This window comes from Aythya ferina, assembly GCF_964211825.1.
Source record: "Aythya ferina genome assembly, chromosome: 1".
In the NCBI taxonomy this organism is placed as follows: domain Eukaryota; kingdom Metazoa; phylum Chordata; class Aves; order Anseriformes; family Anatidae; genus Aythya; species Aythya ferina.
This window is the reverse complement of record NC_140296.1, coordinates 90446997-90473872: the sequence shown is the minus strand read 5'-3', so window position 1 is coordinate 90473872 and position 26876 is coordinate 90446997. Positions and strand designations below refer to the sequence as shown.

General features: G+C 39.3%; 1 protein-coding gene across 4 annotated transcripts in view; it reads left to right on the top strand.

Annotated features, from left to right (window-relative positions):
• Positions 1–26876, top strand: part of LOC311429624 (uncharacterized protein) — a 79263-nt gene that overhangs the window by 31816 nt on the left and 20571 nt on the right. Inside the window, exon 2 of one of the 4 annotated variants that reach the window (XM_084505713.1) lies at positions 26469–26570. The exons of the other annotated variants lie outside the window; for them this stretch is intronic. Within the exon in view, the coding sequence (XP_084361839.1) occupies positions 26469–26570 (102 nt within the window). The remainder of the gene's footprint in view (positions 1–26468; positions 26571–26876) is intronic. 4 annotated transcript variants of the gene reach the window in all.

The window sequence follows — 26876 nt, the reverse complement described above, 5'->3', positions numbered from 1 at the left end:
CATGTTATGATACTGAGTCCAGTAACTCTAGCCTGTCTGCCTCAGCTCAGGCTTGGAAACAGAGCAAAGATTAATGTTTTGAATGGTATCTGAATTAATGTCCTGTCAACCAGCCACAGGGACAATGCTTGCTGTTTTCCATTTGCTCGTGTGGGTTTAGTTTCCATAATCCAGGTAGGTTTCAATCACTGTTTGCAGCATCAGGAAGGCTTTGCTGAATCTGCAGTCCTGGGCATTGTTAAAACTAATATTTCCAGCCACACTCAAGGCAGGAGCCACGGGTCATTGGTTCAACAGGTTAACGTGACTGACATAGATCTCACTAACTCAAAGAATGATTACATTTATTTGCTGACCTAGATCTTTTGTAGATTAAGACATACTCCTGTCTTCACCTTCTTTACCCTCCCATTTCCTCTACCTTAAAAAAAAATAAATTGGTTAACAGATGTAGGCAACTGGAAGGCCTCACATTTCACCTCTCTATTTTCTTCTTCTCAATGACAAAAGCAGCAAAGGCAGAATAAGGCTGAGACACAAGAAATAACTGCCCTGTACTTTCCTCAGCCTGCTATCCCATACATTACCCCACTCTGTAATGGCACTGGCAGTGGTGTTAATATACTGTATATGACATCAGTCCAGGGATAAAACAAGAAGACAGACTTTAAATTTCTGTATCCAAAGCAGACCATGTTTATCCAGTCTGAGCTACATGCAATGCTCTGCATGAGCTCCAGTCAACAAAAAGCAATTTCTCCTTATATTACTGTGAATTATTTACTACAACGTTTTGAACTGACATCCAGATTTTCCCTCTCTGTTGAGAGTTTTATTGCAATGGAAAGAAGAGAAGTAAATGAATAGCAGGAGAGGGGAAATAAATCCCATTGAAATGCACTGGCTGATAAAATAAGTGTCTTTGAAACAGCGCCTTATGCAAGAATAATTGTATCATTTATTACAGTGCTCTACTGATGTACTTAGGGCCATCTCTGACTATGACAGAGATATGGGAAGCAGAGCTCTGGCAAGAGCACACGTGGGTCTGTGGGACTCTGTTTATAAGCAGTTAGTGAAGACACTGGCCAGCCAACTGGCCAGCCCTAAAGGTTTTGAACCCTTCCTATAAACTGTGTAGAGTTTCAGAGCCAGGATATTGACCAAAGGGCTACAGACACACACATACATGTACGCAGACCGGAGAGGAAAGTCTTCACCTTTACCAAGCAACAAAGGATCTCGTGTCTTTGGCACAGAGGATAGAGCAGACACTTTGCATCTTGTGTTCTGCCCTGAATACAGAAACATGCAGAGCTGAGAACAGGTCCCTGTCTGTCTCTCCCACATGAGCATTAGCAGGGAGGCCCAGCTAGATCCCAGACAGAAGCATCACCTATTACTGTCTCAGCACCAGAGGTAGCTCAGGGAAAAGGACATCTGAGCCTTCTCATGGACAAAAAGGCTCCGTTCCAGAAGTAGCACCTAGCTCTAGTTCTGAATCGTAGATGTGAGCCCCCCTTCATGAGTCCAGAGTTTAGGAGTTTCCAGACCCATTGCTAGCTTAGTTTTCATCTTAAGCAGCACCAAATGAAGTTCAGGAGCTGAGCATAGATCTGTAGAGCCTGGACCAGCTTATCCTTTCTCTTCCAAAGCTTGCATTTTCTCCTGATCCAAACTAAAATTTTCAACAAAAGTTTGTGTTGATTGTGAGGAGCTTTCCCACAATCTTCGGCTCTTGCTATTAAAGCTATTGCTGAATCTCATGTAAGCGTTGGTTGAGTTGTTCCTTCACTGCTGAGGAAAACAGCATTTTGATCCACAGCTGTCATTCCCAGGTTTCACTCTCCAGCAAAAGAAGCTAAGGAAAATGGCTGTTACAAATGTTCTTGCATAAGATTCTTCCTGAATGAGTTTTTAAATGAACAGAGCATCCATAAATTTTTGACAGGATGAAAACTTATTTGGACAAGTCAGAAGAAAGCTTGGCTGAATGATCACCACAAGCAACCCCATGAGAAAGGAGTACAGGCAGAGAGAAAGCTGAAGTGGCAGACAATCAGGAATGAGAGGCCAGTGATGAGCTGAAATGCTGGGCTTCACACATACACAGCTGAAGACGGGCACTTGACAAGCTGGTAGTGCCACACTTGCCAAGAGTTCTGGTGGAAGCAGTGAGAAAGCTCGGGAACACATTTTCTGCAGCTGATTTGCTTGTCCTTAAATTATAAAGTCTAGGCACTGGCAAAGCAGGCAGTTGCTGATAGCAGAAGTGACTCCACCACCAGTTTCCCCCTCCAATGGTCAGGCTGCTTCCAAAGAAGATGTCAAAGTCCAGGAAGTGTGATGGGAGAGCCCCTCACATCAACAGCATATCCCCTCCTTTCCCCAGCAGCAGCAGGAGCAAAAAACCTGATTCTCTGTGGCTCTCCCCTGAACTCTGCTCTTTTTCCACAGAGGACCAGCTTCACCTTCATCTTCTAAGTGGTCAAACTCTGCACTGTCTCTGGGTCAAGTACTTTTTCCAAGGTGGAAGCCAAGGGTCTGAGTCTGAGCCCTGTTGTACTGCATCGGCCCTGACTGGCTGCAGTTATCTTGTCAATGGGAAGATACATGCACGTGCTTGTCCCTTAGCTGTATACCTCTTCTCTTGGGAAAACAACTTTAATGAATTATTTTCCAAGTGGAAAGGGGAGAATGGAAGATAAGACACTCAGGGAGTAAGACTAGTGAGAAGAATGGATGTAGACAGTGCAATCAAGCGTGTGTTTTTATTGTTTGTTTGTTGTTTTTTTGTTTGCTTGTTTGTTTGGGGGGGGGGGGGGGAGGGGGGGATTACCTGGGAAGGAAAGTAGAAAACTGTGTTTTTCTCTGTGCATGATGAGGCAAATCCAGCCTTTTGCCTGAATAGGTTTGATCCTGCATCATTATAAGAGCTTTTGGCACTGCTATGATGCAGAAGTGGCAGAGATGCACCTCTGCAGGTCAGTCCCAAGGCACTGGTGTGGTGGGGATGTAGTGGTGGGACAGGAGCAATCCCATTCCATAGCAGGATGGGATTAGTGCCTTGCAGTCTGCTTTGGTGACTGCGCTGCACCTGGACACCAGCCCCAGAACTTTTTTACCAGACTTATCCACATGCAAACTCTGAAACCGCGACCCTCTCCAGTGCCAGAGCCACTCACAGTGGCTCAGGTATTCACTGGATTTACCCTTGAGTGTGGATCAATAAACACTACCACTAGACAGTTGGGATGTTGGGATGTTACATGTGCAGGCATGCCTAGTCTGCCTCCTTTGCTTTGACTAGCAAACAGCAAAGGAAGGACTGAGCCTGTGTCAGTTCACAAAGGCAATGAAAACCTTCAACCATTCATTAACAAGGTTCCTGTGAACAGGCATGTGAGCCTGCCTTGGGTTATGTAGATAAGCCAACTTGGAAATACAGTAAAAATGAAAAAGAATTGCCAAGCTGATAATTAATGTGCAGTTCAAAAATTATGCCTTGTTGATGCTGTCCTGGTTAAAGGAATAGCCCTGGGGTGGAGTTCTGAACCAGCTTGTACTCTTACTCTGAATTTCCATCTCTGTTATGGTGGACACTATGCAAGTACTCTTTCTCCTGTTTGAAATGAGATGGAATAGTGTGTATTTTATATTAACCTGTGACCTCAGATTCAGTTTCTTTATTAGGCTTCTCCTACCTGAATGAGAGCAGCCTCATTCTCTCCTTATAGAGGTAGACACAGGGTGCAAAAGACACCCACAATCACCTGCCTGCTGGTTCTGGCACCTCCACTGGCATCCATCGTTTGTCCAGGACTCCCATTTGTTTTCCTAAGAGAAAAAACAAGGATCCTCTGACACCATCATCCCATTCAGTGTGAGGTGCAGGAGGTCTTAAAGAGGAAGTATAGTTACTCAAGGTCTTAGGCCAGGCAACAACAAATCTGTATTGCTGTTAGTAGATCTATTCTCTTCCTCTCCCTTTCTTCCAAATTGTTCCTGTTCACAAAAATTCAGAAGAAGAATTCATAGGACTGTCTTCACAGGCAATAAACAGAACTCAATGATCTGAAGTAAAGACCCTGGAGTGAGAATATTTTCATCTGGCCAGAAGACACAGGACGAGGAGGCAGAAATACAGCCTTGCAGGTGCCGTATGACTTCATACATGTTACACAGAACCTGAGTGCTTCTTCCAGCCATTAAAAGGGATCATGCTCAAATTTGAAGTCTGTAGAACAAAGAAGTTTAATGACTCAATGCGGAGGTGCTTTGAAGCAGAACTGCTACAATAAGCAAGAATAAACAGCCTTGCCTTCCCATTGAAATTAAAAGTACACAACAGAATTGAGCTGTGGTTAGCAGGGCTGCACCAAAGGAGGTATGTGGTTACCTTCTCAGCTGCTCCACGTGCAATGAAAGGAGCACACACTCCCTTTTTGTTAAGGAACACGGACAGTCCGTCGCCTCCTGAAAGAAATGCTGCTGCGCCTTTCCAGATATGTTACTGGTACATCGGAAAGAATTAACATCCTGCCTCCACTTACACAAAGAGAGGGCTCTCGTTTGATGCCAAATGGCCATGTGCACTGATACAGAAATAATGTCTTGGCAGACAGTGGGAAGGAAAAGGAGCCAAATTACATCATTCACTCTCCTTTCAGTGGGGATAGAAGACTCTATTTACTACTTTGGCAATAGCCGACACCACAGCTGCCACTGGTCACATGTAACAGGAACAGAGGGAAGGCAACAACAACAAAAAAACTGAATCCTGAGAGCCTTGAGATCCTCTCTGCAAAAAGTCCCATGCCTTGTGCAACAGGGTGCTGTCCTAGAACTTAGGCAACCTCTGACCTAGTCCCACCACTGTCACCAGTGTCTGCTGCGTGACCTTGGCCAGTCATTTCTCTTCTTTCTTCTGGCTCTTGGTCCTGTTTATTTGGTTAGCAAGCTTTTGAGGGCAAAGAGTGACATATTGTGTAAACTCTGTGCTCAGCTCAGCCCTCTGCCAAGTCTCATCTGGGTCCTATAAGCACTCCTGCAATAGAATAGAAACAACAGAGGCTGTATTTCTAGTAAGAAAGAGAATGCACTGCAAGGGCCGAAAAGGGGTTGATTTCCAAAGACAGGATGAAGATGTAAGGTAAATGTTAGTAGATGGGCAATTCTGCCACTCCAGAGCAAGTTTAGCTGCACAAATGCTTGATGGAGTACAATGATGAGAAGTCACCAGTGTGGCTAGAATGAGAAGTGGAAGCAGTTAAGCAGCTTAAATATTTCTTTAAGCAGAAATTATCAGAGAGAACAGTTGAATTAATATGAGAAAGCATGGATAAATGCCTCTGAAAGACTGCCAGATTCATCTTTATAGGAAGAAGCATATTTCACAAAGAATACACCTATAGGGTGTAAAAAAAAAAAAAAAAAAAAAAAAAAAAAAAAAAAAGCTGTGCAGCCTAACAAGCTTAAGTTTTGTCCAGTTTCCACTGCCAGAAAGCTCAAGCATACCTGACAACATCTTATACACTTCAAGCAATTGATAATTATCAAGCACAAAAAAAAAAACATCTTAATTTCAAATGCATGCTCAAGTGACACAACTCATTTCTTTTTGCTCAAGCAAATCCCTGCAGAGTAGAAATGTGGTAAGTGAAAGCTAAAAAATACCCCCCAAATAACAAAATCCTTTCATCTCAGGATGGAACACAGCGTCAATTTATGAAACCTTTGTTACATATAATTCAACAAAACCTGCTGAAAAACTGAAGGAGTTGGTGCCTCAGAGAATTTCTTTTAAAATGACCTGTAGTAGCCCTACAGAACGATATTAAGGAGGCCCTCATCTGTTGTTTGCTTTTTTTTGTGTGTGTGTGTGTTGTTGTTGTTGTTGTTGTTGTTGTTTTTTTTTTGTTTTTTTTTTTTCCTGCAGAACATACCCCCAACTTCGTTAAGAGAAGCAGTGTATTTTGTAACTAAATGAGGTTCTGTCTCACTGGCAAGCATATCCTGCTCACCCAACAAAGAAGCCACACACAGAAGCATTCCAAAGGGATATGTCCTTAAGAAAAATAATTAAAAAAAAAAAAATAGTCATTGTAACACCATCAGACTGCAGAGTCTGCCAGAAATTGACTTTGTGGAAGAAAAATGACTGACAGGAGTTAGGAAGCAAGCTAGATGTACGTGACAAAAGTCTGTTCTCTTGACCTTTTTATTTTTCGGTTAATGTCCGTGAATTTCTGCTCATTACAAAGCAATTGCTGAGCTGTTTTGTTTGCCTGCATTCAAGTATTCCCTGTATTCAGTCATACTATTGCCCTCCAACCCCTGTAAAGAGGATCTGGGTTTTTGTATGCAATGGATTTTCACAGTACCGCACCAGCATCCAGAGCCCTGGAGGATAAAGCCTTCAGGGCTTTCCCTCAAGGCCAGGAGGTCTGCAGCTGGGGTGGTATCACTTCCATGGGCAGCTGAGCTCCAACACAACTGCTCTCCCATTCCCTCTCCTCAGAGGGAAAAGGGCAGAAAATACAATGGAAAAGGGCTCAAGAGTTGGGATAAGGAGATACCTGCTCTGCTGTGGGACCTGTGGGCTGCAGGGGAACAACCTGCTCCACCAGGGACCTCTCCACAGGGGAACTGCTGCTGCCTGCCTGGAGCACCTCCTGCCCTCCCACTGCACTGACCTGGGAGGCTTCAGGGCTGGGTGTCTCACATGTTCTCCCTCCTATCTCCTAGCTGCTGTTGCATGGTGTTTCTTCCCCTTCCTTAACTTTGCTCCCCCAGAGGCCCACCCAGTGTCACTCCCTGGCTCGGCTCTGGCCAGTGGCAGGTCCCTTTGGAGCTGGCTAGAGCTGGCTGTGGTTTGACATGGGGCAGCTGCTGGGCTCTGCTCACTTCTGCAGCCTTCCTGCCAACCTCGCCTTTGTCTGCTACCAAAACCTTGCCATGTAAACCCAATAGGGCTGCTAATCTCCTGCTGCTAATGTCCTAACTGTCCCAATTAGGCTTGAGATGAAGATCTTGTATAAGGAAATACTCAGACACGCATCCATGTCTGGTGTTCTTGCTCAGAAACTGATTGGGAGTGGAAAGGGATAACAAGAACTCAGATCTGGCAAGGAATGTTAACAGTAGGCAAGAAAATGGAAAAGAAAAAAAAAAAGGAAAAAAAAAAAGTTGAGAATGAAGAGGTTGGTCTGATATCCAGCATATTTCTATTTGTCATGTTTTTCTTCTCCCCTTTATCAAACACAAAACCAAGACAAACAAGGGAACTGGAGGTAAAGTTCCATACAGGGTTTTTGTGAAGGACTTCTTTTTTTTTTCCTCATCATACATGACAGATTGTTCATTATTTTATTTCAATTGTCAAAATATAAGAGCTGGAATTTTCTACACTAGATGGTGAATGCTTCCAACAATATTTAAATTCCAAAGAAACAAAATTTATCCAAGGTGTCAAAGGTGAGCTAGGTGTTCACTTCCTTCACTCTCAAGGTAACACCATAAGAATTTCTTCCCAACTTCCTTAGACTGCTGTTCACTCAAAAGAAAACAATTGAGGTGAAATGTTGAACTGTGATACATCTGTAGTCAGGGGAGATGAATCTCTCGTGAGGTTGCTGCCAGCCCATACAATTACAACTCGCTCTGACCCTACGGCTTCATTATAGCTTGCAAACAAGCACCTATCTCAACCTGGCTCCAGACTCTCTTCAAATGTCTGAATTCTGAAAAGTGTTTGCAGCATTTGTAGAGAGATTAGCTAACCTGAGTTCTGAAATTCATGGCAGAAGGAAAACACTCTGCAATAAAAAACAGGCCTCAGAAAATCCCTTCTTGATGTATGTCTGCCTTTTATACAAGAATATCTTTGTCATGCTGATAACCTCAGCTGTGAGTAGGAAAAGATGGATAGGAAGAGATCAACTGTTTTCAGGCAATGTAAACCTAAATCTGCTGGAGATGTAATTCTAATTTTGAGAGGACAAGAGACATCGGGCGGTTTCCTGTTTATTTTGGCTGTTTATAGAATGTTTCCATGCATATGAAATCAATATAAAGCTGTGCTCAGAAATCAGCTGGTAGCTTGTTTAGTCTGTAGCACTCTGGCATTATGTGATACCAGCATAAAACTCCATTAGTAAATGCGCTGAATCAACCTGAACAAGGTTCCTGGGATGTAAACATATGTGGAACATATGAGTGGTCTACTCTACAAGTGGCAAAGGCATGGATAAGCATACCATCCAAGCATAAGGGTGTACTTGCCTTATCAAGCCCAAAACATTCTTTTTAATTTATGGACAAGTCCAGAATTCTGCTTCATGAACCAAGTCACACATTTTGTTTAGACTCTAGCTAGTCTCCCAGTATGCTTCATGGACTTACAATTTTTTGTTAAGCCAATTAGTCCTCCTGAAAAGTGAAAGCCTGTACTGGGTAGTAAAGGGTTACCACAGTGCTATGCCAGTGGGCTATTCCATTCACGTCATTTAAATATTTTCTACATGCTGAAGATGCTGTGATATTGGAGGCAAATTCTGTTTACAAGTCCTGTAATCATGTCAACTGCTGAGCAAAAGGAGTTAAAAGAGAAGCTTTATTCTTTTCATTTCTACAAGCATTGATTTCAGAGCTTTTTTTTTTTTTTTTCAAAGTTATAGTTTTGCTACATGGCATTCACAGAAGGCCACAAAGACAGCTCAAACCTTGAAACATCTTTAAACAACCTGAATAAAGGGCAATTAATTGTGTTGACACTAAAATATTACTGAGGTAAAGCAGTGAAATTTTTAAAGGAAACCGTAAGCTGAATATCAAAAAGAAATTCATTTATATTCACTCCCTGGACTCATTTTCCCTGCACACAGTGAAGAAAGAGCACCACAGCTTCTGGGGGTGAATGTCTAGGGTAGAGAGATGTTGGGGAACATAGTCATGGTCATCAAAGAAGGTCATCTTTGCTGGGGGGCAGCAAAAATGACCGTGAAACACCCTTTAAGACGGGCTCAGTCTCTCACCCCCCAGCACTCCCTTGCCTAGTATGTGAAGGTTCATCGAGGAGTCAGCAGGGTCAACCCTGCAAACTTTTCCAGAGTTTTAGCTCAGGCATCTCCACAGAGAATGTTGATCTGTCCCTATACATTGATGTTTTTCAAATGACAGTCATCCCCTCCTCTGCAGATGCTCTACCCAAATTAAAACTATGCTGGAACCCATGGAGGCTAGAAAATTCATTAATGGATTTGAGTGAAATTGCTGTTTTATGGATTGTAATTTCACATATGGGTAGCTACACTATCTGTGGAGTTCATGGTTGAAACAATTTAAAGCACTTCTCACCCTCACACAAAAGATACACTAGTTTTACGAGCTTCTTAGCTTCCTCTCACCCATATTAAGCACAAATACATAATGTGAACAACAGAGTCTTGTAAGTTAGATCATCAAGAGGAGCTGAAGATAGATTTAATGTTATAGAAATACAGCCCTCTTCAGGGTGATATGTGGTACCCTGTCATTTCAGAAACAACCTGAGGCACAGCAGCTTTTCAATGCAAACAATATTTAAGAACTTGGTTTTCATCAAGCCCAGTTTAAAGTTTGATCTCCCAAAGTGCTGATAGAAGTTGACCGGGACTGGTGTTTCACAAACCCTGATACTTTGCAGGAACCATTATATATTAGGCAGACTGAGCAGAAAGCATTTGATGAAGACTGCAGCTTGTGGTTGACTTGCCAGATACCTTCTGCTATAGTGTACTGTTTTTTTAAACATTTAAGAGATACACTTTTACTCTAGGGAAATGTTTCCCCTTCTCCAATTGTTGTGGAGCATGGCTGGCAAGTAAAAATTTATCCTCTCCAGAGAAAATAACACAAGTGTGCTCCACTGCAAAACCACAAAGATTATATGAATAATTTTCAGACCAAAATTCAAGGCACATTGTAGTGTGGTATTAAAAATAATGGGGTTTAGCTTGCTTTTGTTTATCAAAGGTCTTAAGTTTCTCACTTCAAGTCAGTGTCTGGAATCCAATACCTGTATTTCAATCATTCTTTCAAACCAGGTTTCTACAAAAAAAAAAAAGTATTTCTACCTGATTCACTTCACCACTTGTACAGTGCATTTAGAAGATCCTATCACAAGACATGGGCATATTTAATATTATTGAAATTACACTGCTAATATCCATGTCAATTATGTTTTGAGATTTATGTTTAGTATAGATATTCATGCAGTCTGGCTTTTCCATTTTTACTTCTGCAAGTATAATTTATTGAGACATAAATAGTAATATTAAAGCTATCAAGTATAAACATCAATACTTGACAGTGCTATGTAATTTAAGAGTTACACGCATCTAAATTCAGTTACAGTACTTTCTGAATGCATACATCTTAGCTGCAGACTGCACCTCACCAGGAATACTGAGTTTAGGAAGCAGCAGGCTGTTAAGTAATACAGTTCTAACATCTTGAAATAAGTTTTTCAGAAGGACTGGGGAGTCAGCAGCACATGGCCAGGACATTAAAAAATGAATGGTTTTCTCTTTTCAATAAACACTTCCTGTTTGCACCCAGTAACCCTTTTTTACATCTTCTGGTCAATTTGGATTAACTATACTATTGGTGTTTTAGTGATTCCAGAGCTAGAGAATACAGAAAAATGGGCTGGAAAGAATCTCAGTAGGTCATTCATGCTGTCAGTACTCTGAGGTATATTCAGCTACACTGAAACCTTTCCTCACTGACCAGCTGATGACTAACGTCCTCCAGAGATGGGAATGCTACCTTCCATGAGTAACTTATTCCTTTGCTGTACTGTTTAATGTGTTAGAAAGTGTTACCTTATAGCATGAAACCAGAAGTAACTGGTAAGCAATGGTATGTGGTTAGAGAAAGAAAAAGCATATGTGACAAGGTTTGGCTAAACAAAAACTTCTTTTATTTCAAACAGACATTTTCCTGGTGAACCTTGGTGAAACAAATAATTTCATCAAGGTGAAAGCTTGCAAAAAAGGGATACCTATTTTCCAGTTAAAATACAGCATGCAGTAAAGGTAGGATTATTTAAAGGCTCAGTAACTTATACAAGCTTTTCATCTCAGCTCAACATAGACACAGACAATGTAAACTTGAAGGACTTGTCCTCTAGAAGTGGTTTTTCCTCTCCATTGAGACCTCAGTGACTTAACATAAATGCCTAACTTACATGAAGCTGTACACAGGGAATGCCAGTGTCAGTGCATGCAAAAGAACAAAAGATATTTAATATTTGTCAACATAACAAGGAACCCATATTTAGATTTTTGAATACTGGGTGGATGTGCAGCATTGCCTTTGATTTTAAGCTCAAAATACTAGCATTTTATTATGTTCATAGTTGTTCGAAGTAAACATCAGTACTGAATTACCATTGGCATACTTTGAGACAACTGTTACTTGTGTTTTGTATTAATGGCTGTTTTTAAATTTTAAGGAACCCTTCCAAACTGACACTACCCCAAAGCTTGCATCACTCAGTTCAAGTGAGGTGTTAATATTATCAGAGTCCATGGCATCCTTCACACTTGATTTATCTAAAGACCAGGGAGAAAGCACCTTTAAGATGAAACAATCTGAAAAGGAAGCCATGAACATCATGCTGAAGGCAAAAGTTTTCTGTTGCCTTGGTTCAGTGAGCCGCCTGATAGAGACAGATGCTTGTACTTACCAAGAGGGGCTACCTCTAGCAAAAAGAGCTTAAGACCACACTTAGCACTGTCAGACACATAGGAACCTTTTGGTACTTTAAAGTGAAAACCTGACCATGCTCTGTAACTAACTCAATAAGTTCTTAAACTCATAGCCTTTTCATCTTGAATAACTTTTTTCCTTTTTCTATTTGGTCTTGTTTTTATTGGGATATGCCAGTGTAGTCAAGTGTACATCTGAATAACCTGAGAAATTTAATGTCACAAGTAATGGAGAATCATTTCCTGGTGCATCTGGAGGCACCTACCCTTGAAAATAAGAGTTTAGTCTGCCATGTGTAAAAATTGCTGTCTTTCTATCAGAAGACTGTTTGACTGTTTGACACAACCCACCTTTGCACTGAAAAGACTAACCAAACAGTATACTTATTTATTTCTGTGAGTCTCTCCAGGAGAAACATTGCTACAAACTGAGTTTAGTATTATTTCTTATTTAAATGTCGTCTGACAGAGTGAGGATGAAACATTTCTCACCAAAAAAAAAAAAAAAAAAAAGGACTCCCATCACTACCAGTGCTACAAAAGTGACAGTACAGTGTAAAGGATCGCCCAGATTGCCCACATCACTAGTGGAACTGGGGGTGCTTTGAATAAACCACATTGGCCTCAGGCTTACAGCCTTGTGCCTCAGGGGAAATCTCAGCCAACAATTTCAATGGTAGTCTATCACTGTTTCCCAGATTTGGGAAGCCTGCAGGTCATGGAGGTATGGTCAAAGAGGACAGATACCTGAAGGATCCTATCAAAAGGGGACTGTTGGCAGCACAGATGAAGGAATGCATGTGTGGGTGTCCAATGTTTCCATAAATTCCATTTTGGGAATATTTGTGGGATTGGTTGCATTTTTCCCCTCTTATTTATATTTAACATTCCCTCGTTGGTGGGGAATACACTAATATTTTAGGACTTTCTTTTATCTTTTAACATTTTTAAAATGCACTGGCAACACACTAATCTGGCTAACTTTGACCTCCTTCGAATAATTTAATATTTCAGTACTACTCATCCAGTCTTAGCCAATCTCAGTACTGACCAAGTTAAAATAAACGTGGCAGAGGCTATGAAGGGAGCAATTCACTTACCAGAAAAAGGCAGCTACTTTGGGGACAGATGTTTATTGTGGAAAAAACAATGATTGAATGAAAATGTCAGGAAAAAAAAAAAAAAAAAGAAAAAAGAAAAAAAAAAAAAGCAGGGCATTACAGTCCCTGCTGTCAGGAAATGTATTAATTTCAAATCATCATCACTCATGCACAGAAATGTGAATTATTAAAAAGTACACAAAGATTCTCTTTAACTTATATTCTCTCTAAAAACTGAATAATACTCGGGTGTTGCCTTCAGCTGTGTAGGTGATGTGGCCATTATTCTCTCAGCCCTTATTCTCACCCACCCACACCCTTTTGTTTTGCCTGATGGCTGGAAAGGCAGATTCTGCTTTCCTTTGAAGTCTCTGGAAATTAGAATAACACCTTTGCTGCTATTTAGCCCTGCTTGCTGGCAGGTCTCAAACTGCTTTACAGTAGCCATCGGTATTATTACCCCCATTTTACCACTGTGGAGATCAGAGCCCAGGAAACAGCAAGTTGGGTTTGAGGACACCCAGTGAGCCAGAAGGAGAAGATGGAGGAACCCAAAGCCTCCATGCCCTGGTGCTGGGTTGTTGCCTCTTATTTTCACAGCCTCAGTGGCTCCCTGGCTTTCTGCTCAAGTTGCAGAAGCAAAAAGGTTTGTTATCATTTCCCCCATTTCAAATCTGGGGGCTAACCTACCTCTGTGTGTGGTGTTACTGCAAGTACAGCATGATGAATGATACTTTGCATACTCTCAGAAAAGGTTATTTTCTTTGCCATGGTACTCTAGATGGAAGTTCCCGAAAGCTTACCTGCCTATCAGCTAAGGAACTTCCTTCAGAAGTCCTCCATTTTCTTCAGCCTCCATTTTCTCACGTCAGGTGCCCTATTTGCTCTGCTGCCTAGGCAAAATAGCTTTATCCCTATTTAACATTCACCCCACTGAGGTATTTATCAGCAGAAGCAATGCTTCTTCTCACCTCCATTCAGGTAAATTAATACAGACAGCCTCTTCTAGTATCCCTTCATATAATATGCTTTCCACTTTCCTAACTATCTCATGAGCCCTTGTCAATCTTATATTCTGCTTTTATGCAATCATTTTTGATCCTGGGTGATCAAACTATACCTGCCAGTGGTGTATGTGTGCACTCTTCTCTCTGCAGGAGATAACTTGCCAAATGCAACCTGGGATTCCAGGGATTTTGGCTTTTCTGTCATGTTGACAGCTTATATATGATGTTACCTGTGTTTATCTTAGCCTTTCTCCTTCTCTGCCATCTCAGCAGATGAGCACCTAATGACAGCAGGGGTTCTTGTAACTAATATGTCCATATATATCTTATTTTATACTGCGTGTTGTGAAACTAACCCAGTTTCTACACTGTCCTTGAATTCTACCTGTAAAAGATTCTGAATGCCCTGTCTGCACCCAGGATGTCATCAGCTAACCATATTAGTACACTCTCACTTTTTGTGTAAAATAACCCACATCTCTTGCAAAGTTGGTTCTTGAAGAAATAAATCCATTTCCCCCAGCCTAAGGTGTCTCACTATTTCATTGATCTCATAGGCAAAATAGTCATTTTAGCCACCATTAATGAGTCCTGGTTTTGTGCATGCTTGTGTGTGAGAAAGGGGGAAATGAGGTAGAATCTGGAATAGATCTGGAATAGTTGTTTTCACACTGAAAATCATTTGGAACTAATGGACAAACATTCCCAGTGAGAAGCATGATAGAAAAGGTAACTGTACTGCTGCAGCCAGGGCAAGGTGGAAAAGTAAGGTGACTTCAATTTAGGCTAACTGCAGCAGTGCATGGCAGTATTATCATTATCAAAGGACATTAGCAGTCTATACATAAAGCAAGAGAGGGAATGAAAAGTGAGAAGGCAGGAAATAAGCAATCATTTTAGAAAAGATGTTTTTTCCAGAGAATTGCATCACAAGAGGAACAATATCTGTAAAGAAAAATACAGTGAAATACTTGAGGTCCCAAATAAACGAGAATGTTTTTACATACACTGAGCTTATCATCAATATGGTTCACTACCTCCTGGATAGAGTGATTCTTGACATACATAAGAACAAAGGAGGCACTGCTTCAAATTAAAGTGTCCATAAAAGAGGTTTTAGAACAACCTGATGAATTGAGATGTTAGGGTGGGGTTCATTTGGCTGTTGCTGTCTGTAGGTTAGGAAACTGGACTGAGCTTATCAGCTAAACGTCTGAGAGAAAGAGAAAGATCATATGAAGAGACGAATATTTTTAAAAAGTAAGAATTTTCCCCTTGAAGTGCATATCAGTCTCCCTTGACCATAGTGCTAGATAGTACACACACATTTTATGCAATTAAAATGGATTAAAATAAATTTGGGCATATGATTTTAAAATAAAAATATAAATGAGAAGAACAAATTATGTGCATAAGTCCTAAAATAAATTCTGTAAATTACTGAACTACTAGGGGCTAAGTTAGTTTTGGTACCTGCTGTAGTTTAACCCCAGTGGGCAGCTAAGCATCACACAGCCACTCACTCACTCCCCATTGCCCCAGCAGGATGGGCGAAGAAAATCAGAAAAGCAAAAGATAAAAACTTAGGGGCTGAGATAATAACAGTTTAATGCATAATACATAATCAGTTAGAGGCTGTAGCGAGGTGGGGGTTGGCCTGTTCTCCCATGTGCCTGGTGACAGGACGAGGGGGAATGGGCTAAAGTTGCGCCAGGGGAGTTTTAGGTTAGATGTTAGGAAGAACTTCTTTACCGAAAGGGTTGTTGGACACTGGAACAGGCTGCCCAGGGAAGTGGTGGAGTCATCATCCCTGAAGGTCTTTAAAAGATGTTTAGACGTAGAGCTTAGGGATATGGTTTAGTGGGGATTGTTAGCGTTAGGTAGAGGTTGGACTCGATGATCTTGAGGTCTCTTCCAACCTAGAAATTCTGTGATTCTGTGATTCTGTGATTTTCTTTTTTTTAAAAAAAAAAAAAAAAAAAAAAAAAAAAAAAAAAAGATGAGAATAATTGTCAGTCTTCACAGCATAATGCTGTCACTCATGGTACTGCTAATAGATGGGATCTGGGCTCCTCAACGTGTTCCTAAATGTTTCAGGAAGCAGAAAGAAGGACACTGATAACATTAGCTGATACAAAATTATACAGAAAAGACTAACCTAAAGCAGACCATGAAGTATTACAAAAGATAATACATTTTTCTATTTAATTCCATATTAGTAACTGCAAAGTGTTGCAGAAGGGTAATGTTCTGCTTATAGAGAGACAGGGAATACAGATATACATGTGCATGTATAGGCATGCATGTATGTACAGGCTATTATATAGAGACAGACAGGTGGTAAATTATCTAATGTTACTTAAGAAGAATAGATGGAGTCTTCCAAAATTCTTTGAATACTTTGAATACAGTGGTTCAATGCTCAGGAATTATCTAAGAAACATAGGCTATTACGAATGTTAAGGAAAGGAGAAGAGAAAAAATCAAATGACATTATGATACTGTAAATTATTGCTGTGCATTATGTATGCATTGTTCACCTCACCCCACCTCTAAAGGGTATGCTGGAACCAAGTTACAGAGAAAAGAAGACCAAACTTGGAGAACTGTTTTGTTACAAGAAGAGTGGATAGTTTAGATGACAGATAATAGATAATGGACTACATAATACATGACAAAGGGGGAATATGACTGAGTAGAGATGATGAATAGCTAATGATTTATTCACTCTTTCTCACCTTACAACAGCAGGTAGACTGATAATGAAATTATCAACCAGCAGTTTGAAAGCAAAAAAATACCTCTTCAGACAAGACTGGAGAATTAATTCTCATCGGATGTGGTGGAAACCAAAGCATAAATTTGCCCTCAGGTGTCAGTGAGATTCATTGAATGTAGGGCCACTGACACCTCTGGTCTAGAAACATCAACAAGATCAGAAAGTTTCTCATCAAGAAGTTCCCAAAGTTGCATATGTGTGTCAGAAGAAGGACCCCTGTACATTTGCCCTGTCTCTTAGAGAATTAGAAATCTCTCTAAGAGAATTAGAAATTCTCTTTCTAATCGGGTAAAGTTTTAGATACCATAAAGAAAACTCATGGGGATATGTATGCATTTGCAGCTTTAGTACACTTGAATGAGGCTATATCATACTTTTTTTTTTTTTTTTTTAATGTTTCCTACCTGTTTCCATAACTCAGAATTCTATCTTAGAGAAAGGAAAAGAAAAGAGAACAATGCACTGCTTCCCTGTTTCTGTTTTCTGATTGAGCTCTTTTCCCCACAAAATATTGACTGATAACTTTCCTGGTTTTGTTACTGGTACCTTCAGTTTATTTGCAGAATTAATCTCTTCATTCTCTCTATAAATACAGAAATCTGCTTTTTTTTTTTTTCTTTTCCCATTTATTAAAAAATAAATAAAAACAGCAACACAATAACAACAATTAACTAAGGTCAGGGATATGCTGTAAAAATCACACCCTCAGATGGAATAAATTAGTGTAATATTATTGGTTTCACTGCAGCCATATCAATTTGCAGCAGCTGAATATTGCTCCAGCACTACAATTCAAATTATCAAGAATGTGAAATGCTGCAATATTGATTCAGAAAAGTCTATTTGACTTTATTTTTCCAAATTCATTTGCTCCCAGATCCATTAAACATAGTAGGGGAATATTTCTAGGATGCATATCAAGTACAAAAATTTAAACTAGGGTCCAAATTTGCCAATGCATTTAGGAATTTTGAGGCCTTCTTAGTCTCTCAAGTACTTTATGAGTCTGACCCTCGTGGCATAAGACTGCATAAATAGCCTGTTTAGAAAATGTCACTCGTGGATCTTTTTTAATGTAGTCCTAAATATTATCCTGGTTATTTTTTGGTAATGACAGTATTCCAGTAACAGTCACTGGCAGTGTTCTTCAACAGAGCTATAGACATACCCTGCCTTGAGATCTCACAATTTTTGAAGACTGTATGGGGAAGTGTCCTTAAAAATTCTCTCTTCAGACTAAGGTTGCCTCAGTGACTCATCTGCCCTTCCCATTGTAAAATGGCTAATTTCCTCCAGGTACCTCAGTAAAAATGGTTCTTGAGAAGGTTTGTGAAGGAGTAAATGACCTTGTGGGTCAGGTTTTGTCAGACAATCCATCCATAAAGTCAAGGTTGAAGAACGTCTAAAGGGTTGTATTCAGATTGTCTGTTATAAATGTGCAATTTCCTCGTTATAACTGATTCTCTTCCATGACCATAAAGTCTGGCAGCAAAGTTGGTGCCATGATTTGCTCGTTTCTCAAAAAACTTAAATGTCTTGACAGCAGCAACACCTGATTTATGCACCTCGTGCCTATTGCCTACATATGCACTAAAGACAATTGTGGATAAAGGACAGACAGGCAAATATAACATCTGTAGCAAGGCTGAAGGAGCAAGGCACAATGTGGTGACACAGTGGACAAGAAGATATTTTTGTTGTAAGTGTCTTAACAATGAAGGCAAGTTTGAGCTACAAACAGTGGTTCAGAGTTCCTGTGAACAGGGAATGCCACCATGAAAGCAAGGAACAGGAAAGCTGCTGTTAGCAGCTGCTGTCTGTAAGGGATGACCTGGGGCCAGGACAGGTACAGCCAAGGAGACTAGCACTGCTCGAGGGCTGAGACAAGAAAGCTGAGATACAAGGTTGGGTGGAATTCAAAGGCGAGCTACGTAAAATGCTGTAAAAGAAGTTGCACTAACAGAGAACACCCTACAATAAAATTGGAAAGCCAGACACATGCGTGTGGTGCAAAGGAGAAGGCATGGCCCAAGATGAGGGAGCAGGAGGACCTTGCAATTTAAACACAGGATGGGGTCTCAGTCAAATGGTTTGTTATCAAGCTCTGCCACACCTCTGCCATGTGATTTTGGATACGTCATTGCATCTTTCTCCCAGTTACCTATTTATGAAGTGTTAATCATATTTCATTTCTAACACTTGCCTTGTACCTACCAGTAAATTTGCTGGGAAAAGGATAGCCTTTATTTGTGCGTATATGTGTGTGGGGAAGCAGCTTTCTATAACAGAATCCAGTTTTCAGTGGAGGTTCTAGGAACCACCATAAAATCAACTTTATTTTATCAATAAAACATAATTGTAAAATTGCAGGCCCGAATAATGTGTTAATTTTAAGATCTTCAGCCAAAAAAAAAAAAGAAAGAAAAAGATGGTAAAAATAGAAAAACAGAGGATGTATTTGAGATAGATATTGTCTTCTTACTTTTTACCTTCACCAGGTCCTCTAAGATATTTATATTTTAAAAATGTAAGAATATACATCATAACCATAAGCAGTCTGCATGTGTTAGCATTATAAGGAGTACTGGTAACCATTTTTTTCCTACTTACAGTGTTTGTAACTGGCATCTACATTTACTAGCATTATAAACAAGTGAGAGAGGGGACAGTTTTTCTCCACACTCTGTGTATTTATCTTGTGTGTTTGGCAACATTTGGAACCAGACCAAAACCAATTTAAGTCAATACTCAGTTTCATTTGTTCCGTTTATAGCCCATTTCCCCTCTTGGTTTGCGTGGGTATTTCCAACAGCAACAGAGAAGAGAAAATATTTCAAAGCAAAGCAAAATGAGGTTATATAACAGCAAACAAAGGCAGGAGGTTTCAAGGGGAAAATGTGACTCCTGAACATAATTTTAAGAACTTATCTTTACACAGACTGCTACACACACTAATATAATTACAGAAGTACAAATCCCCCACACACATACCAATGCACAGGGTAAATACAGTTACATCAGTGCTTATATCAGCATAGCTTATTTCATTATAGAAAGAGGAAGATGCTGTGCTGGTACTAGACCTAGATACAGCTTACATCCATGTTACATTTATTATGATTTTTTCCTTAAATATTTGCACTTCTAATACATATAGTCAGGCTGGTACAAAAACTGGATGTAGAGTAATGCTTTTCTTTTTCTTTTTCTTTTTCTTTTTTTTTTTTTCTCTTCTTATTTTAAGGTTCTTTGTCTTCTGAGCACCTCCTTCAAATTATTATAAGACGGAGAGGGGGCGGAGGGAGCAAATTATTATAAGACTTAGGGGGTAGCCACCTACTGGAGAGAGACTTCACTTTAGTGATAAGCTGTTTATGAGTTGTTTAACCCAAGAGTGTTCTCTGCTTCTCTGTGACAGCTGCTGAAGGTGAATAACACAAAACCCTAGCAGCAGTCAAGGTAACCCACCCAGCATTATAATAGTCAAGGAAAAAAATGGTTTGTATTAAATAAAATGTGTTGAGTTAGAAGCATTTTTTTAATTCAGATGTTAGAGGTGTGTGTCTTTTTAATGGCTCACTGGTTTCTATGGGAACAAGGGCTTTCCCCTCTCCCCCAGGTTTTGCCATTAACAGAGTGATGTCACTTCATGTCGTTCTCTGAGCTGGTTCAGACAGCATCATATATTTTTATTTCAATATACAAACAGCCACCTACAGAGAAAGAGAAGGTTGATTTTTTTTTTTTTTTTTTTGTCAGGCACAGTGTTAGATAACACAGCTAACTGATTGCAATAGATGATTTTTTCCACTTAGGTTTATTGACTTTTTTGCTCCTTTTTTTCCCTTCTTTTAAGTATTGAGGATCTTATATCTATCACATCTTTTGATGTCTCTTTAAAAATACAAGATAGAAAATCAATTGGCAGTACAATTAGTAATTGTAAATCTGCACAAATTGAAATAATTTCACTTACTGCTTAGCAGCTGACATAAAGAATGCAAATTAGAAGGTGGAACTAAAATTAAGCTATTGAATCTGGGAATCCTCAAAAGAAAAGACCCTGGGTTTCAGGCTGTGAAGAACATAGGCTTCTTTTAACACGATGAGAAAGAAGAGAGAGCCAGAACATGAGTTTAATGAGCACATGCTTTTTTGCTTCCTTTTCAAGAGACATCGAGACTGGCAGCACTACAGTGCGTGGCTGTGTGGATGGCTATGAGGGCACAATAAGCGCTCTTGCCCTGATTTCCTTCGGCTCTGATGAGCACTCCACTTGCTGCTTGGCAGAGAAGAAGAAGAGCACAACAACTGCTGTGTCGTGGGCCCATGCCTTCCACCTCCACCTCCCACTGAAGGAGGGGAACGCACATACCTCATGTCCCTGGGTGGCCAGGCAGGGCTGTGCCATCTTTTGATGGGATATCGGACCTGAAAAAGGACACCAGAGCACCTTATCCCTGCGGCGGGAATGTCACCTCCTACATCTGACAGTGAAAGGATGCTACAATAGTGGATTTTTTCTTCCTCTTATCTTTTGTTTTAAACAATGTCATAACTGAAGGATGTACAGAACACGCTGATTCCTCTGAGCACTGCAGTCACGCACAGTTGCACTCTATGTACAGTATCTCCCAGATGCAGTCACTTTGCTTACAGCTTTAGGGCTCTGTTTTTGTCTCCTTGTCTCTTGGCACAGAGGCACACACCCAGATTTCCCAGTTCACTCTTAATACCTTGCAACTTGAAAAGCAATTATTTTCCATTGGCATTTCTTATTTCATTTTTCCCCTCTATCTTCCATCTAATTTTGCTATGAGCACTCTTTCATGGGGAAGTTGAATCAGATCAAATGAGCTTTGCATTTTGTTCTGAAGTTAATGTGCTCATTGTCTTCCTCAGGCCTTTCCAGGCCTCCTAAATCTGGGATATGTGCAGAAGAAAACTATGTCCTTCACATCTCCCTAGCTCCATCACAAGCCTTTCACTTCTTTCCAGGTTATCAACTGAGCTGTTGAAAATAGCCTACATAGGAGAAAGGGTGGAAGTGGACTTGATGGCCAGAGCCAGTGCCATGAGAAGCAGTGTGGTACTCTGTCCTTCAAGGGTTCAACTCAGAGACTGATTTGGGTTAATTCAGATACCCACTAACAGACCTTAAGGGTTTTTTGTTTGTTTGTTTCTGAAATAGGAATGGAAGAACAAAAAATTAATGACAGGACTGCTTATTGCCCTCTCATGTGAGTTGCAAGGTAAGAAGCAGTAAGACATGCCAGCAAAAGCAGTTTCAAGGCCAGATTCACTAACTTATACTAATGCCCTGTCAGAGCATTTCTTTGCTGCCCAAGTGACCAGGGGTAGCTGGTAGCTCTGGCTTCTCCTCTGGCTTCTCTAAAATCTTAGAAAGCTCTTGTGGATGAACTTGCGTGGGTGTTAAGATTCTTTGTCGGTCCCAGCCTTTGCCATATACCCCATCTGGTTTCTCATGATACCACATAACCAACATCACACATACAAGGTAGATCAGGTCCTTCCTACAAGACTCTGGAGTCACCCACTGTAAATCCACAGAGAGCTTTGCAAGCAGCCTAAATCCAGGTTCAGCTCTTGGGAGCAAGATTTAAGATGCTCCATCAGCTTCAAGTCCTGGGAAGCTGGGAGGAAGATGGGTGCAGCCCAGGAGATCTCACTGCCTTCCTTTTGCTTCCTGCAGAACTAGAGACCATCTGAAATCTTGTGCCCCAGCTCCCCAGAATCTTTCCTCTAAGGCAGCAATGAAGAAATCAGTAGTGGTTTGCACTCCATGCTTTTTCCTACACAATGTGTAGTTGCCACAGATACCGTGCATACAAAGGCTGCATTTCAGACTGTAACAGATCAGAGGGAATTTCAGAGCCAGGCTAAGCAGGTGCAACTCCACTGATAACTCCCACCTGCACCCCTATCTCAATTTGTTGCCAGTGTAACTCTATCACGAAAAGGTACGCTCGGAAGACGCGTTCTGCGATGCAGCCTGGAAGGCATTCTGTGGAGAAGAAAATGTCTGTTACATTGTTCAGTTATACACGACAGACCATGGAGGAGATTCCCCGTACAATGTTTTGAATGAAGAATTCAGTGGAGAGGGGGCCCTTTCTCAGTTTAATTTGTTTATAATTCTTCAGGAAGTTCCTGCTAAGGAATACTAATGTCACAGTGGAGAACAAATCACTCTGGTGTGTCACACAAAGTCAAACCTTTTCATCTGACCTGGGAGATAATTTCTCAAAACAATATCACTATAGTCAATAGGAATTATAATTAATTCATTGAGAATATGATTAGCATTCATAGAAAAGAACTGACTGCAGATGTGCTTAATGCCTTATGAATTTTTTCTTAGGAGAGATAGGAATAAGGCCTGAAAATCTCTTGTTATTAGTCTCATCTCAAAATAATCATATTTACCACTTGTCAGGCTGCCTTTTGGAAGTATACTATATTAAAAAGCTGTACATCAAATAAAAATAGAGGGTTGACTATTACAGGAGTTGTGTCCTTCAGTATTAATAGCTAAAGAGCAACCTCTCCTCTCCATCTTCATGTCTGTCTAAGCAGTCAAGTTGCAGTCAAGTCAAGTTGCCTTGACTGCAACTTGACTGCTTACAATTGAATCTTAGACTGATTTATAGATATGATATTTAAAAAGTTGGAAGGTTGTTGCAGCTACAATGTCATCGACCAAGTCTGTATTATTTTTTCATCAGTGACGATATTGCTTACTTAGTAGAGGTAGTTCTATTCATATTCCTAGTAGTCACTAATTTCTCCTTGGAAATGTTTAAACAGTTATTGAGTGAAGACAGGCAAAGAAAATAGGAGTGGCAAAAAACAATCTGGTAAGACTTCAGTAAGGAATCTTATTGACTTACAAACTACCTAGCTCTAATTCTGAAACAAAACAGCAGTAATAAAATAAAATAAAATAAAATAAAATAAAATAAAATAAAATAAAATAAAATAAAATAAAATAAAATAAAATAAAAATAAAAATAAAAATAAAATAAAATAAAATAAAATAAAATAAAATAAAATAAAATAAAATAAAATAAAATAAAATAAAATAAAATAATATTATTAATAATAATAAATCTTAAGGAATATAAAACAAGGAAAAGGTACTAGTTTTATTAGTAGTACCTTTTTAATATAACTTTATTGTTGTCTCTGTTAAAACAACAACAGGATGATGCTACTTTCTTCACCTAAAATATACATATGTAATTTATCGAATTTCTCCAACTGCTTTGACTAAAACTACTGTGTTTTTTGTTGTTTTATTTTTTTTTTAAATAGAAAATATTGAAATAGTTATGCATTGATCTAGAATTTTGCATTGACATTTCAGTTTGAAAATTACTCTGAAATACCATTCAGAAAGGTGAAAAAATGTAAAGCAAAGAAACAAAACCAGTTTGTCTGATTCAAAAGCAAATACCTTGTTGGACTTGGATAAAAATTTTTAAAAGGTTGCTCTGCTGAAGCGTGAAAACAAACAAACAAACAAAAAAGGTAAATTTAAAATCAATTTTTCCCACAGTCGTTCACTTCATGAAAATTCAGATATTTACACAAATTCATTTTTGACATAATAGATTAATCAGGCCTCAACAGCTCAACAGACTTAATTGTTCTGTAGTTTCTACACTAGAAATAACTGCTTACAATCATACTTTATCACTGTGTTTTGTTTTTTTATGAGTGAACGATGCAATTCTGTAGGAATGTATCTGGAATCCTCTTGTCCACAGGTTACAAATAAATGTTTATTATTTTTATATTACTTATGCATACAAGTTGACTGGAAAGGAGAAAAAAGTACCTCTGTACCTATCGGATGATCTAGAAAGAAACCTACTGGCATGTTTGAAACACTGTTTAAAAATGTATTTTATTTTATTGTGACACCAAACAACAGAGATGTGTATAAGTGATATGAAGAAATGTAAATCACAGTAGAGAGCCCATGAAAATTTTTCCTTGTTTAGGAGCTCAAAGGAATGACTTAGTTTTTTGTTTTGTTTTGTTTTCACTTTAGACCTTAGATTTTTATTTCTTTATTTATTTTTAACTTTAGTTCCTCTAGGTCAGTGCACTGATTATTTATGGTTCTGGCAACTTGCATGAACACAGGTCTGGGCTCTCTTCTCTTTCACAGGGGGACACTGTAGTAATTCTATTTCAACATAAATTTATGTTTCATTTTGAAAAAATATTATTTTCTGGACATTTCAAGTTATATTTTCTCATTTTTCTCTGTTATTTGGTGTTCCTCTCACCTTTTATTTGTCATCCAATGGTCAGCTCAAGGATTTTAGGCCCTGAATATGCAGTGCCTGAAACCTAACTAAAACTTGAGTATGCAATGCAAGAAATATCTTTTACATGTCCTGTCAGGTAGAAGTCTCTGCTGTTGAATAATTGTACTTGTTTGCATTTGCATTTGGGTCTCTCAGGATGGTATGCACACTGCCATATGGACAAACTGCTTCAAAGTGGTGACACTTTGACGTATTACGTGGTTCATCAGCATGGCTGGGCCCTGTGGCCTATGATGGTAGGCCTTATTTTGCTGTAGCTCTCTATTCAAAAAAGGGCTTGTATGCTCTTGCTCTGGGAGATCTGCTTGTGCACAATGCTCTATTGATCATTCCTGGGGGGAAAAAAAATAACCCTATAAGGATCCTCATAAGGTTGAGTATAGATGAATGGTATAGGAGAAGTCAGGAGCACTCACTCAAGGAAGAGCAACCAATGTACAACAGAAAGTTTCACCATTTAATCCAATAAGTGTTTGTCCTTGGGTCCTACATTGTTCTCTAAATTTCCCATACTTTTCTGAAGACATATAATATCAACATTCATGTAATCCTCCACATTCCTTTCTTTCAAGGTGATCTTTGTATTCATAACTTAATCCTGGGAATGCCATCCCTAACCTTTTGTACAAAAGTGATGAGAAAGAATAGCTACATATTTTAGTTTAAAATGTGACACTGAAAGTGATGAGTTCTAGATCAAATCAATTATTTTGTGAATGGTAATATGGTTCACATACCAAACAGTTAATAGTTGGCTTTTGTAACAGCAATAATTCTTGGTGTTGGTGTTTGTTGTTGTTGTTGTTGGTTTTGTTGTCTTTTGTTTGTTTGTTTTGTTTTGTTTTTCTGGGAAAAAGTAACCAAATCAATAAACACTAAGGTTACAGACTGTTTTTGTTGATTGATCTAAGACCTCAGGAACTTCTAAGCAATACAGTTATTGGTGCTGGCCATTAAAAAAATATATGTATGTTTGGAAGATCTGCTAAACAACTAAAACAATACTATTATTTTTTAAAGCCACGTAATTGGGCCATTTCAAATTAATTTTAATCACTGGAGATTGTTGCCTTCATGTGGAATCCTTCAGGGTACATTAATGCACTTCAGCTTGAAAATGTACTTGCAGCCTGGAAAGACATTTAAAAGTCACTTGACTCTGTGATGCTTTGCACAAGGTTTTATTACTTCACTGTTATATCTAGTTTATACCATGACTTAGCAAGAAACCACATTTCTAGTTCTATTCTATATATCTGTACAAAGTGTGTTTGTCATTGCATTGGTTATAAAGGTGCACATATTGCTATAAAAGTAAAAAAAGAGAGAAAAAAAATCTTCCTTAATTGACTGCAGGGAGAATTTAATTGATAATGGATAACAGATATGTTTATACTGCAACCAGGTATTAGGTCATTTCCTAGATGTTGCTTTCACATCAGTAAATGGTTTGTTTACTGTCTAACCAGGTAGTAACTCCATACCAGTATGCCTGAGGGACATGAGCGTTTCGAGACTATTTCTAGAAATCAACAATCCTTTGTGGGAGGTATTAAAACCTGAGATCTTCAGTAAGTATCTGGTTTATGAATTGTAATAAACCCTCAAGGGGACATTTACGTCTAAAAGGAAGCTGAGAGAAAAAAAAAAAAAAAAAAAATTGGGAGAAGACACCTGTCTCCAGCTCTGTATACTTTTTGGGAAAAGCATTTCTGCAACCAGACTTTGTCAGAGGATCAGTTCCCATTTGAGAGTGATGAAAATTGCCAAATAGGTTTTCAGTTGAATGGTATTGGTACAGACTATCTCAAGCTACAAAAAGGATAAATACCTATAAATAATAGGTAACAATAATGGTTTTATATTTTATTATTATT